We start from the raw sequence: 14,225 nt of genomic DNA, 5'->3' as shown, positions 1-14,225 counted from the left end.
GCAACCTATTGGAGAAGCAAGTCAGTGTTCGCATCATTCTATCTCAAAGATGTCCAGTCTCTTTACGAGTACTGCTACACCCTGGGACCATTCGTAGCAACGAATGCAGTAGTAGGCGAGGGCTCAGCCACTACATTCCCATAATCCCATAACCTTTTAACCTTTCTCTTGAATACTTTTTATGGGTTGTACGGTCGGCTAAGAAGCCTTCCACATCCTTGCTGATTTGGCGGGTGGTCAATTCTTTCTTGAGAAGCGCCGAGGTTAAAGGTTGTGATGAGGTCCTTTAGTATGGGTTGCAGCCCTTGATACTTCAGCACCTTAGAGTTGTTCAGCCTCCTAAGAGGAACGCTGCGCTCAGTAAGGAAGACGAACTTATTTAAGGCAGAGTAATGGCTCAAGTCGACTTCCTTACCAGGTACTTGTAATTTCATTGTTATTTTGAATAACTGATAATATGAAATACGGGATACTTAGCTTCTTGATATACATGTACACTGGTTTTCACCCACCTCCCTGGGTGTGAATCAGCTACATGATTATCGGGTAAGTTTAATATTGAAAAATGTTATTTTCATTAGTAAAATAAATTTTTGAATATACTTACCCGATAATCATGATTTAATTGACCCACCCTTCCTCCCCATAGAACCAGTGGACCGAGGAAAAATTGAGGTGGTGTCAACAAGAAGTACTGCAGTACCTGGCCACAGGTGGCGCTTGTGAGTACACCCCCCTCTTGTATAGCGATCGCTGGCGTATCCCTTCCGTAGAATTCTGTCGGGCAACGGAGTTGACAGCTACATGATTATCGGGTAAGTATATTCAAAAATTTATTTTACTAATGAAAATAACATATTCAAACGGTAAAAAAAAACAACTTCGTTCCAAGTCGTTGGAAATGGCTAATTCTAAGATGTCATGTACACTTCAATTTTCTCAAATCGCTTTCTAAGGAATTGATAAATTGATATCTCAAATGCAAAGAAAGGCTGGCAATTATATTTCTCATTTATTATTAAAGCCTTATATCTCACTAAGAGTTTCTGACTTGCATAAAATGAATCAATTATCTGATCTTGTTCTAGATTACGATTTAATTTCTTACCTGTGTCCATCATTAATGCCAATAGTCATAATTCTAAATGCAGGGTTTGCAAGTTGGTTTTCAAAAGAGATATTTCTTTGTGGGTAATAAAGAGGGAAACATTCTTGAAATAAACTCATATGCAGATTATATAATAGGGGCTATTTCTAACCTTTTATAAGAGAGATTTGCCAGCCATCAAGATTTGGATCTTGTTTGAGATTATCTGACTTGTACAGTACAGGCATAGATAAAAATGCTTCAGATGGGTCTTCCACGACTGTAACAGCCTTTGTGTGTTTTGTGATAAGAGAAGAGAATACTGTCTGAGGTGCAGAAACGTTCATTGATTCCTTCCCTTATTTTGGTTCCTGTTTTTTATTTACATAGGTACAAGTGGTATCAGGTATATGAATGTTTTACCCTTTAAGCTAGTAGCTTCTACAACCTTAAAATTCTCTCCTTCAGGGAATTCCTTTCATAACAGTTGTAGAACATCAGGATTCCACTTTTGTAGATTTCCCAATAGTACTCGTAGATCTTATTGTACAATGCTGTGACAGTCCCTCCCTCAAATTCCTAGTAGAAAGAAGACTTCCCACTTTTATCACATCTAGGAGAGCATTCGTCCCAAACTTTGGGTGCTGTCTTTAGTCAAAGAAGGTTACAAGATTCTTCTATCCCCCAATCCACCCTTGTCCAAGGAACCAGTTTCATGGCCGAGTTATCTGTCAAGTACAGCAAAGACACAGATTTGAAATCTTCTGGAAAAAGATGTGATGGAGGGGGTGTGGATACCTTTTTTGGTTTTTTACATTAGGTTATTCATAGTTACCAAAGCGTTGGGGTTTTGGAGGGCAGTTCTCGATGTCTCAAACCTCAACAAATTATTAGGTCTTTCTTTCCCCAGATGATAAAGATGTCAACATTATCCTATGAGGCCCCTTCGGCCATGAAATCAGGCATGAATATGGGAAAATTTTGTGTATAGTGTCGTTTCCCATATCTATATCCATAGTGGTCTATGCTTTGACAGTACTAATTATATCTTACCTTCACCACCCATTGATGTAGCAAGAGTCAGTTCTATGCATTAGGGAAGGTAACTCAACAACCAACCAAGTTGTATTGTAATCGAATACCTTGGGCCACTACCTGAACTTGAGTTTAGCATCTCAAAACTTCACACCATTTTATTTCTCTATTTTGAATTTTGTAAAGTTCTAATACATTCTTTACCTTATTATACTGCACTCATACACCAGGATTTACGTGTCCTTGATTTATATGTGTGAAGGCCATCAAGCTGTTTCATTGTGGGAGGTTATACAAGTCAAGATGGCAGTGTCATTGCCAATTCAGATAAGCTGTCCATGGACAAATTGAACTAGTCTAAGATGAATGTATTTTTTAGTTAGTGATTAGGAAAAACTGTGATCCTCTCCAACTTATATTTTGTAGATAGCAGATTCCCCACCTCCCTTTGTTTCCAATATTCAAGAGGGTTGTGTAGAGATTGAAGGTTATAGGTCTGTTGTAGTACAGGTTTTTGACAGCAGGTTTCTTGTATCAGTACATGTAATGAATTATGTAGGAATTACTATAACTTTTCAAGATTAATTCCTTCAAGAATTTTCGAGTGTCCTGGCAGTGCTATTTTAAATGCTCTCTCAGTTATTTGAACTATTACCAAATCACATAAGGCTTCCTTGGAATAATGTTTTCTTATATACAGCAAGTGTCTTCTACATATTTGATTTACTCCGCTCTTATTCAAATAAAGCGTACCATATGAGGTTCATCCATTCTTATAGTGACCTTTGGGGGGGCATTCATTAACTCAGTCCTCCAAACTAGATTGTGATTTGGGTATTACTGAACTTTTAGGTTCTTCTGAAGTTTCCTCAAATATTTTCCCCTCCCCAAATTAGTCAGCCATACAAACCCGTCCCTCATATTATGAGTTTTCTCCTCTAAGCCGTGCTACTATGGTAACCTCATATCTAGCCTAAATTAAAAGGGAGGTAGGTAATTGATATGTAACTGCAGATCCAGGTATCATATGCTTTCTTACTACTATTTTCAGTTATTTTGTCAGATAGAAATATAGGATTGATGGATAAGTTATGAAAAATTAGTTCTTTTTTTTTTTTATAGAATTTAATGTAACATTAATGAAATATTTTGGTTACAGATGTATGCTAGTGGTGGTGGTCAGTTTATGCCTCCTATGGGACCACCTCCTGGTGTGAATATGGGTCCCTACCCTAACATACCTCCGTCCTCCATGCCTGGAGGAGGTCCTGTGCCTCAACAGCCACAAATGCCACCAATGTCTCTCCCTAGTCAGGCGCTTCCAGGGCAACCACTACCTGGTCCGCCAGTACAGCCACCTCTTGGCCAACCAGGTCCCCCGCCAGAATATCAGCAGGGACCTCCTCCAAATAGGTATGTAATTGAATAATAAACTACTGTACTACAGCATTTTGCATGAAGTGTTAAATGGAGTAAAATTGGCCTGATTTATTGGTGTTTCTGTGTAATATACCGTTATATCTGTTACAAAGTTAGTTTTGTTTTGATTTCAGCAGCTTTAATCTCCAGATATTTTCTTGTAATACAGTTTTCTCTTTCAGTTTGAATTTTTCTTATTGGTGTATTTTTTTCAGAATTCTGTCGATATAGGTTACGATTTGAAAAAAATATTCATAAAATATATATTGCCTAGGATTTTGACTAAATATTTCTCTAAAGGGTTTTACATAAAATAGTAAATTTTAAACTTTATTATGGTTCTCTGGAAAGATGTAAATCTTTTCCAAGTGTTGAATATTAAAATGATGTGAAATTAAAGGTATATGGCAGCGAAATAAGAGAAATGTAAAGGGAACAGATATTAAGTAAAAGGTAGAAAACAATGCAGCAGTGGGTGGTGGATCACTCGGAATACCCTTTGGTACTGAAAACAATGTACCGTGCAGGGCATACTAGGATTGGTACTTCCCTGGAGAAGGTTCATCTTGGATACATGGTGACTGGCAGTATTAGGTATATTGGAAAGCCTTGCTTTCATCGTGAAATTTAGCAGTGAGAGAAAAAGTGCGACAGGTTTCATGTCAAAGCCTTGTGGTTTTATGTTTGCCAACTTATATTCTTTCTTGTGTTGCGTTTGTATCTTTGGCTCAAATATATAATTGTTACATAATTTTACTCATGAACTAAGAGTGGTTTCTAGTGGTCAAATGCTCAGTTCACTTTTCCCAGTCTAATGACAGTTATAATACAGTTTTATTATTTTATACTGTACTTAATCATACCACCGAGTCAAAATTCTAACCTCCCTTAGGGTTGATAGAAGAATAGACCCTTCATGCATATTTCTTTCTCAGGTTAACTAAATTTGGTAACCTTTTGTAATTTTATTCTTTACGAAAAGAGGCCTGGTAGTGAGTGCCTGTCAGAAAATTCTTTATACCGAACAAATTCTGGTTATCTTTTTCAGCCAGTGCTGAATACACACATCTTACTTCATCAAAATCAACTATTATTAGTAAGTACATTAGAATGACAAAAAAATTTACTGTAGAGTTGAATGATTTAATGGGAGTTTTAATGCAATGCCAGTTGTTTGAAGTACTGTTTTGCATCACACAGTTAGTAAGAAGCATTCATAAAAAGAGAGAGATTTAATTAAATAAATTATTCCTGCAAGATAAACAACATCCTCATAAATACACAATATTTATAGTAGCCTGTTGGTATTGTAGACACTCAAAAAATAGATGTTTTCTAGCACCAGTTCCACTAATACACTTTTGAAAGCACTGAAAAATTATAATGTTTATATCTGCGCTGAATCATATGAATTATCCTATATTTTGTACACAATCAAAATTTCACTAAAATTAAAATAGATATTGTAAAAAGCAATCCAAGCTTTATAAAGAATGCACAGCTTCAGCATAGAAAACGTTTAGTACATAGTAATTACAAACTGGACAAGAAGAAGTTGTATACCTTTTAGAGATACATCAACGCTATTAATTTATCATTACAGTACAATTATGATGTGTCACAGAGGATAGAGGAATTTGTATCTTTAGTAGACCCTCTCATCTCCCTTTCTCTTAACCTTTACTTGACAAAGTTATGCGCTACTCAATAACAGCCATTCTCAGCCGTGAATTCCAATTCATCTTCATTTTACTTAGGTTTACTTGATAACAGACACAACTTTAAAGAAAACCAGTTATGAGAAATTTAACATAATATCTTCCTCTACCTACTGTACAAGGTCAAAATGTTTTCTGCATTTGGTATAGAAATAATCTAAAGATTAAATTGTGAAGAATTGATAAAATTTAATTGAAATGATAGTGAAACCAATTATCATTCAACAAAGGACAAAAAGATGTGAGACTTGGTGACTTCGGGTTTTGTATTAGTTCTTAATTTCTTGGACCTGACTGAGCTTGGCATTATGCTATTAGGTCATTGTATTTTACTGTTTTCCTCTTGAGTAATTCACTGACTTTGAGTTGGGTCTCATATTGATCTCAAACTTTCATTTAACTAAACTAATAATTTTATTGACATTCTTCCTTCATGTTGCACAGTGAAGAAAATTGAATGTTACTTCCTATGATAACTTAACATGGACTTTTAGCTCTTATTTACACATTTATTGTTTACATTAGATTTTTAAGCATAATATGGGAAAGTAATTTGTTTGTCACTTTTAATGGTACAGTTTGTTAGTACATGAAAAAAAATTGAAATGATCCACATTTTTTTTATTCATACTGTGTTTACTTTATATCAAAACAAATGGGCATAGGGTCCCTTATTTTCATTACCTCTTATTTGTGAGGTAGTTTTAACTAGTTCAATAGTGTCAGAATTTAGGAAAAACAGTGAAATCAATTATTTACATAAATCTTGTATTAAAAGCTACTGGGACATTCTTATAAACAGGAATATCATACAAAAACTTTAACACATACAGCGAGTGCACCATGCTTATTATTATTATTATTATTATTATTATTATTATTATTATTATTATTATTATTATTATTATTATTATTATTATTACTACAAGCCAAGCTATAACCCTAGTTGGAAAAGCAAGATGCTATAAGCCCAAGGGCTCTTAACAGGAAAAAATACCCTTGTGAGGAAAGGAAGTAAGGAAATAAAGAAGCTACAAGAGAAGTAATAAATAATTAGAAGAAAATATTTTAAGAACAGGAACAACTTTAAATTAAATCTTTATCCCTTTTACCCCCAATGGACGTACTGGTACGTTTCACAAAACTCATCCATTTATTCCCATGGATGTACTGGTATGTCCTTGCAAAAAACTGCTATTTACATTTTTTTTTTTTTTTTTGCATATTTTTGATAACTTTATGAGAAACTAAAGGCATTTTCCAAAAGAGTGAGACCAACCTGACCTCTCTATGAAAAAAATTAAGGCTGTTAAAGCAATTTAAAAAATATATACAGTATTGCAAAATGTGCTTGAAAAAAGTTTAAGAATTGGAAAGGTCCAAATAGCTTGGGGGTAAAAGGGTTAATGTATGAACTATAAAAACTTCAAAACAAACAAGAGGAAGAGAAATCAGATAGAACAGCGTGCTCGAGTGTACCCTCAAGCAAGAGAACTCTAATCCAGGACAGTGGAAGGCCACTGACCGTTTAAGCTTTGGGTAGGAAAAATCTGTAGGTAACTTTACTTCATGATAATGTCAAGAGGACTTTCAAATACCAATACAGTATTCAAAATTGATTCATAACAAATTCCTGTGATGTGTTTTTTATAGATCTTTCCACTTATGGTTTTTCACTGTGGTCAAGTTAATAGGAAAATTATAGAGCAGAGGGAAAAAACTAAAATTAAAAGGAAGAAAAAAATGCACCTGGGGCCTGAGGGGATATTACAAAGAATTTCTTACAGGGACTGGTATTGAATTTAAGTTTAAAAAACTTATATTGTTATGAATACATTCTTGTAGTTATTTACTGGGTAATTAAAAATTTACTTTTACAAGATAATCAACAAGGAGAAAAATTTTAACCGTTAATTTTCATGTTCATTGAAGTTTTTAAGGGTATGTATAGGATAGCTATGTATGCAAAAGACATACTCTTGAAACTGTAATTTAGCCACCTTGAAAGTGACTTGTTAACCAGAGATCACTTGAATCAATTTAATGTTATAAGTACTTCTGAAGGATGTGGTTATGATAATGCTCTTTCCCTAAATGATATATATTCCTCAATGTTCTTGATCCAGTTGAAGGTAAGATTATATTGTTTTACAACAAAATGTCCTTTACATATTTTTGTATAACTTGGCTTACTAAAAATAAGATGATGATGTAGCTTGGATAGAGTGAAGTACTGTATTAGATTGAATTGGATGAACTTTTTATAGTGCACTGTTTTCAAGAGTAGATGTATTACTCAATACTTTTCATATTGAATGAAATTGCTATTCTTTTACTTCATAATGGATGGGATTAAACTGAAAATTTTTCATTGAGGATAAAGTCACAAGATTTGTAAAATGAGAGAGACTTCATAAAGGATTTGAAAATGAAGAGGTTTGTGGTTCATTTCAATCTTGGAAATGGTAAAAGAATAGTATTTTCTTTTAACTTTGGCAAGGTAATAGAAGAAAGGTGTTAGGTTTCATTCAAAAATGGAAATGCTCACATTACTTGTCTATTATAACTAATCTTTTATAAAGCATTAAATTGAGAATTGCCAGATTGTTTATGTGTCTGGTTCTTTTTATTTAGGGAGACCTTTGCTGCTGACGTTAAAAGTAAGTACTGTACAGTACAGTAGTGAAACAGTTGGTTTGGCATGGATCTTGATTGGTGCACAAATCACATTTGTTCATTACTATGCTGAAATTGCAGCTCTTTGCACTGTCTTACATTGCTTTGCGTAAAGTTATTTTGACAGCATTTGCAAAGAAAAATATCTGCCACACCATTCCAGATGACAATTGAAATGTTTTTATAATAATTTTGTCAAGTTTTCAGATAGTTTGAATTGATTTTTATCCTTTTTAAAAACAAATTTTAATAAGCTTAGTTACAATAAATGTGTGAAGTTTACAATAATAAGAAGAAAAATAGCTTTGAAAAATTCAAGGAATTTCCATAGGTGATTATACATAAGTTTACCAGTGTTAGATTTTTGGTATGATGTAGAAAGTTGTCTTTTTCCCCAGTAATTGTGTCATTTGGACAACTTTTGAACATCTTGTACAGTCTGTTGTTAATTTTGCTTCGGTTTAGGTAATGCACGGTCGGGAAGGCAAGTATATCTAGTTGTTATCAATTTTACTAATCCCTGATATAAAAACTGGACATCTTGGAAAGACTTCACCCCAATTAGTTCCGAGTGAAAGAGACTTAACTGTTCAGCATATTTTCATACAAATTATTGATATCTCTCCCTCTAATGCAAGAGGCATTTCTTTTCGAAGAGCAATTGCAGTTTAGCATTAAGTTGGGTTCAGTAAAAAGAAAGTGTACAATCACTTTCACCTTAATCTTTTATAAGTTATATCATGGTTGAATCCAATGCACAAAATCTTCAATAGCTTCACAACTGCTTTGTACATCTATAGAAAGAAGCTCTATGAGCAGTTAAACCATACCATATATTGTACCGTATTAAGATTTTCCTTTTGGTTATATCTTGCACGCCTCTAATACTTTTTGGTTATGTAAACCCTTTTCTGCTGTCATACGGTATACCTCATAATTTTCAGTGTTTTAGGGCAGCCCTTTCTGTCTGGTATTACAGTAATTCTAAGTTATAAATCTATTTGGGTTACCAGTCTACAGTATTTCATTTATCAGAATGTATCAGCAAGTTACCTTAATACATACTGATGCAGCGTTTTTCTTAGAGAACATTTTACCTAAACATTTCTGCATTTTTCGCATTTCCTACAGTCCTTATTCCACATTTTTGGTGATGAATTTTTTCACCCTTTTTTTTGTGTGTTCCTTTTAAGAGATACACATAAATTCTCTAAGGATGAAATAGCTCTAGTTTTAAAAAGATAAAATATCTTTCCAAAAGAACAAAAAACTTTTTGTATTGATGATTTTTCAGAACATTTGCATTTGTTATTCTCTCTCTTATTCCTTCAATGTAGTATCTAATTTTTTTGAGGTACATATTTCATAATAACTCCATTTCTCCTTATAATTTTTATCATTTATCTTGAGGACATATTTAAGGCTGATGTGTCCATACAAAGAAAAATTTTAGAGCTTTTTATTTATGTTTTGCTATGTGGTTTAGTGCACTTACTGACTATAATGTCAGCATATTCAGAATGGGTGTTGGCAATACTCAGTGCACTGTGTTAAACTGTATCAAGAATTTGAGGCTTCTCTGATTTTATGTAAATCAGTACATTTTTCATTTTCAGCTGCACACTTAAGTGATATAGCACTAAGAAGAACTTTTTGTTTAGTAATTTTTACCTAATGCATGAAATATCAGAAAACTATTCTTCCCTGAATCTTCCCTTCAAATTATTAGCTATTAATGAAAAGTGCCAACTGCACAACCTGTCAACATTATAGATAAAAAGTTGATGAATAATTTCTCTCCTCACTTTCTTATTATATTTGTGAACTTCATGTGATGTTCATATTGCTTTGTTCTCAAAGCTTTGAATTACACCAATGCTCCCCTAAAAACTAAAAAAAATCCCATATTGCTCCCCTCCAAGAGATCACACTTCTTGTCCACCAAGGCAAGAACATTATTATTGTTACTACTAGCTTAGCTACAACCCTAGTTTGAAAAGCAGGATGCTATGAGCCCAAGGGCCCCAACAGGGAAAAATAGCCCAATGAGGAAAGGAAATAAACTACATGAGAAGTAATGAATAGTTAATATAAAATATTTTAATATCAATAACAATGTTGAAATAGATCTGTCATATATAAACTTTGAAGAGAGAATTATGTCATCATAAAATCTTTTGCTTAAAGTTTTTGTTAAAAACTTTAACAAAACAAGAGGAAGTGAAATAAGATAGAATAGTGTGGCCAAGTGTACCCTCAAGCAATATTTAACTATTTTCCTAATTCACCAGACTTGGCTTCCCTTGAAAATAGTCTTTAGAAAAATTAAGATATTACATTATTATCATCAAATGATTAAACAAATTCTACACAGTTAGTCTAGCTTAATAAGCTACGCCATTGTATTTTTTATTATTACGGATAGTAAATCTTAGGATGTTATCTTTTCCCTAAAAATATGATAGGTTATTACTTCTTAGATTGACAGAGTATTTACAAATACTTCCTTAAGTAGTCCATCACAACCAATAATGGCATTTCAATATCCCTCGGTATATGATGAATTTAGTGTGATGAGTTCTCAGAAGTTTTGCCGTTCTTGCCATTTATATGCATTCTGGCTCACCAGGCCATTCCTGCTCTTACATAGTACCATTTTTGTCAACTGGCTATAAGCACTACCATTTCTGTGTTAAAGCTAACATGCTGCAATTTCTCATTCCAGTCATGATGCCGGAGCTAGTCTGATGCCCAGTTATGGATATTTACCTTCAAATAGCCAATATGGACCACCCCAAGGCATTCCTCAGCCTAACGGTCCACCTGAAGGCCATGCCAACGGATTGCCAAACCCATTTCCTGCTTACTCACAACCACAGACAGTCCAACAGCCACTATTATAAATAAGGGACAACAAGCTAGTTATATGTGCTGTTAGGGCCCCTGCACACGGGTCAATTTTCAGGGGATGGTGGCTACCACTGTTTTGTGGCGAGAAGTGAAACGCATGTGTTTCTTTGGGTATGGCTGCCACTAAAACTTGACTCGTGTGCGGGCATCCATAGAAGCATGTACTTTTTTTTTTCCCGCCACAAAACAGTGTCAGTCGCCGTCCACTAAAACTGGCCTATGTCCGGTGGTCCTTAGACTTGCATCACCAGCAAAGAACCATTAAAAGTCACCAGAACTTTGGAAAAAAGCTTTCCATCTGTTGTGCCTGTGAATATTCTTGTGACTATGATGATGTTTTTGAAGTAAGGAAGAAATCTATGGAATGATGATTCTCTAAGCATGTATAGCTAGCAACGTTTATAGAATATTTCTGTATAGGTTTATCATTCACGATAATGTGTTCTTAAATATTGAACTAAAAATTAAAAAATAATAACATTGAAAAGTTGAAGCCTTTGGTGGCTATGATAGAAATATTTCAAGGTTCAATTGTGTAATTTACATCAAAATAAAAGTCTAAATTTTTCAGTTGATCAAATGTTGACATTGATATTTTGTCCCAGAATTCTTGAAGCACTGTATTGTGGTCAATTCAGTGATAATACAAGGTTTTGCAATAGCTGTTTATGCTTATTTTATACATGATACGGTTTCATTGTTCTTGTAGTCATTGATTCTAGTGGATAAGTTGAAGTGAGAAGCAAGATTTAAGATTTTCATTTGTCATTACCTTTTATTTGTAGCAGCCCCTTGTTAGGCAGATGTTGTAGTCATATATATCAGAAACATAGAATCTTGTGGCTGTTGCAAGTTATTGAGGTGTTGAGAGAGTGAGTCAGAGCTCTCTTCAGGATAAGAGAAGGTTGTACTTTCATAATTCACTCGAGTAAATATCTGTCTTGATTTTTTTTAGTACATCTCCACATAAGGCAACACCCCGGTTAATGAGCACCTTGCTATATTGTATCGGAGTTATAAATTTGTAGTGGAGAATTTTATACTGTAGTAATTATTATATATTGGTTATTATACTCATCAAAAATTTTGTATGCCATTAGGTTTTGTTTTATGTATGTTTGTTTGAAGGTAAATTATTATCAAATTATTAGTTTTCTGTCTCCTCAGTATGCAAGCTCGGAATACACTTTTGAGGTGTTAGAAATTATTGAACAGGAAAATTTTGAGAACGAGGAAAAAATAATTATATATAAGACTAATAAAGGGGGTTGGCTACTGTTTATTCATTGTTTTAACATTTTTTAATCTGTTACCTTGACGATTAAAATAAAATCATAAAAAAATTTCTGCTATTTAGGTTTGTAAGTAGTCAAGTAATTAGACATGTTTACCTACTTAATAGTTCTGTAATTAAAAGCTGTTTGCTTCATCCAGGAAGTGTTTAAAGTTTTATAAAGTGAGTAAATGTTACAAGTAATATAATCTAATGCGAACACATTACACTTTTGCTGATTATTTTATTTTTGCTTTGAACATCTGTAGTGTGCAATCTTATAAGCTTAAGCACAGCCAAGAGATTCTTTGCATATAGTTTTGTTTGTGCTGATGTTTTGTCATGAAGACTTTGCATTCGACTATTGAAAGATTTATACCATGTTTTTTCTTCACCACGGTGTTACTGTGTTTGCAAACATGAGTCAGAAATTCAATATTGAAACATGAATATACACCAGCATTCCATACCCAATATCCTTCACTTCCCTTTTGCCTCTGTTATTCATACTTAAATATTGTTTGTGAGAGGAAATGCTCTTTCAATGCTCATCTTAGACAGTAAGGGTTAGGGCAGGAAAGGCAAGGTGTAAAACAAGAAAGTGATCAATAGTCTTAGCAAGGCAGTTTCTTAGTCTTTGCTCAACGGGAGCCAGAGAACCAAATTATGACCAGATTATTTCATTTAACTTGATTTTCTGTTTAACCTCCATGTCTTAAAATACAGTTAGGGTGATTATTGGTTGAAGGAATTTTTTTCTAACTTTATGTAGTTTTATTCAAAAAGAGTTCAGTCATAAAGGGAAAAAATAATTCATATGATAAGGCCTTGGGCAAGCCCTGTGAGAATCTAGACTTATGATTAAGTGGTTTTATGAAACATACTGTTACTGAAATGCCCATTGTGGAAAAAGTTCAGAAAAGAAGAACTTTACAATACAAGTTTAGTAAATCACAAGATAAAGTAAGAAATATACTATAGATAGATACCCATGTATGAAAACCAGTAAAAAAAATTCTGCTTGTGCAATATATATATACTTTTTTTTTTTTACATTTAGAATCATCTTTTATCTCCTAAAGTTTATTATTCAAAGTAGCTAGATTATTTTTACTGATTCACATTTTTTACTTGTCTTGCACATTGAATTTTCATGACCTCATAGTGAGACCACATTAAAAAATAATCATTGACATCCCTAAATCATAAAAAAAAGAACAATTAAAAGAATATCTCCTTTAAGCAAAAAATGGGTAATTGTAGTAACAATGACTTCATCATTCATTACTTTCCATAATTTTGGGGGGATTGCAGGGTAGGTGTAACAAAGGTACTGTAGTTGGCATGGTTTCCTTTAATTTGAAGTAAAATTAAGTTTAAAAAAAAAGGTTTCATTTTAACAATGTAAATTTTCTCCACAGATGTTAAGGAAAATACTATCACTTAAAAGCGACTTTTTTTCTTTCTTTCTTTTTTTCCCCCTTATTATCACATATGTTGCTCTTTATTGACGTGATTTTGTGAGAATTGTATATGTAGTAAAAAGGCATTTCTTAAATTTTTATGTTTTTTTTTTACTTATAACTTTAGTAGTATAAAAGTTTACATTATTATTAGAGCTTTTCTTTTTGATGTTATATATTGATAATATTTATAATGGTTGGTGTCCATGCAAGTTATAAAGAAGTGACTATTTAAAGATCCGTATGCTGGCCGTGATAAAGTAACATTATAAGCAAAAGGTCTTGAGTCTTGCAGTTTAGGAAACTACCATTTTATAATTTGGAATTACCCAAAAGTTAAAATGACTTTTTATTTATGGTTTGCATTGACTACTTACAATTACTTGTTTTTTTTTTATATTGCATAAAAAGAAAAATTATTAGGAGAAATTTCTGGAAACGCTTGTAGGAAATTTTTATTTGCAGGGCTGTATTTTACTGGGTATAATCTTTCTCTAATCTTAGAGTGCTGTTTTTTTGTTGTTGTGTACATTCTATTGGAAATAATTTCTTCCCTTTAGTTGCTATTCTTATAAAATGTGCTATTATGTTCATATATGCACTTATTATATGTATTATATATTGATTATGTAAAGTCTCTTCAT

General features: G+C 33.2%; 1 protein-coding gene across 2 annotated transcripts in view; it reads left to right on the top strand.

Moving 5' to 3' along the window:
* Positions 1-12,360, top strand: part of Stam (signal transducing adaptor molecule) — a 45,587-nt gene extending 33,227 nt beyond the window's left edge. For both annotated transcript variants that reach the window (XM_068374961.1, XM_068374960.1), the window contains exons 10-11: positions 3,282-3,535; positions 10,661-12,360. In XM_068374961.1, the coding sequence (XP_068231062.1) occupies positions 3,282-3,535; positions 10,661-10,838 (432 nt within the window). In that variant the 3' untranslated portion in view covers positions 10,839-12,360. The remainder of the gene's footprint in view (positions 1-3,281; positions 3,536-10,660) is intronic.
* The last annotated feature ends 1,865 nt before the right edge of the window (positions 12,361-14,225 follow it).

This window comes from Palaemon carinicauda, chromosome 6, assembly GCF_036898095.1.
Source record: "Palaemon carinicauda isolate YSFRI2023 chromosome 6, ASM3689809v2, whole genome shotgun sequence".
NCBI lineage: Eukaryota > Metazoa > Arthropoda > Malacostraca > Decapoda > Palaemonidae > Palaemon > Palaemon carinicauda.
The sequence above is the reverse complement of the archived record's forward strand: the minus strand, read 5'-3'. Positions and strand labels throughout refer to the sequence as shown.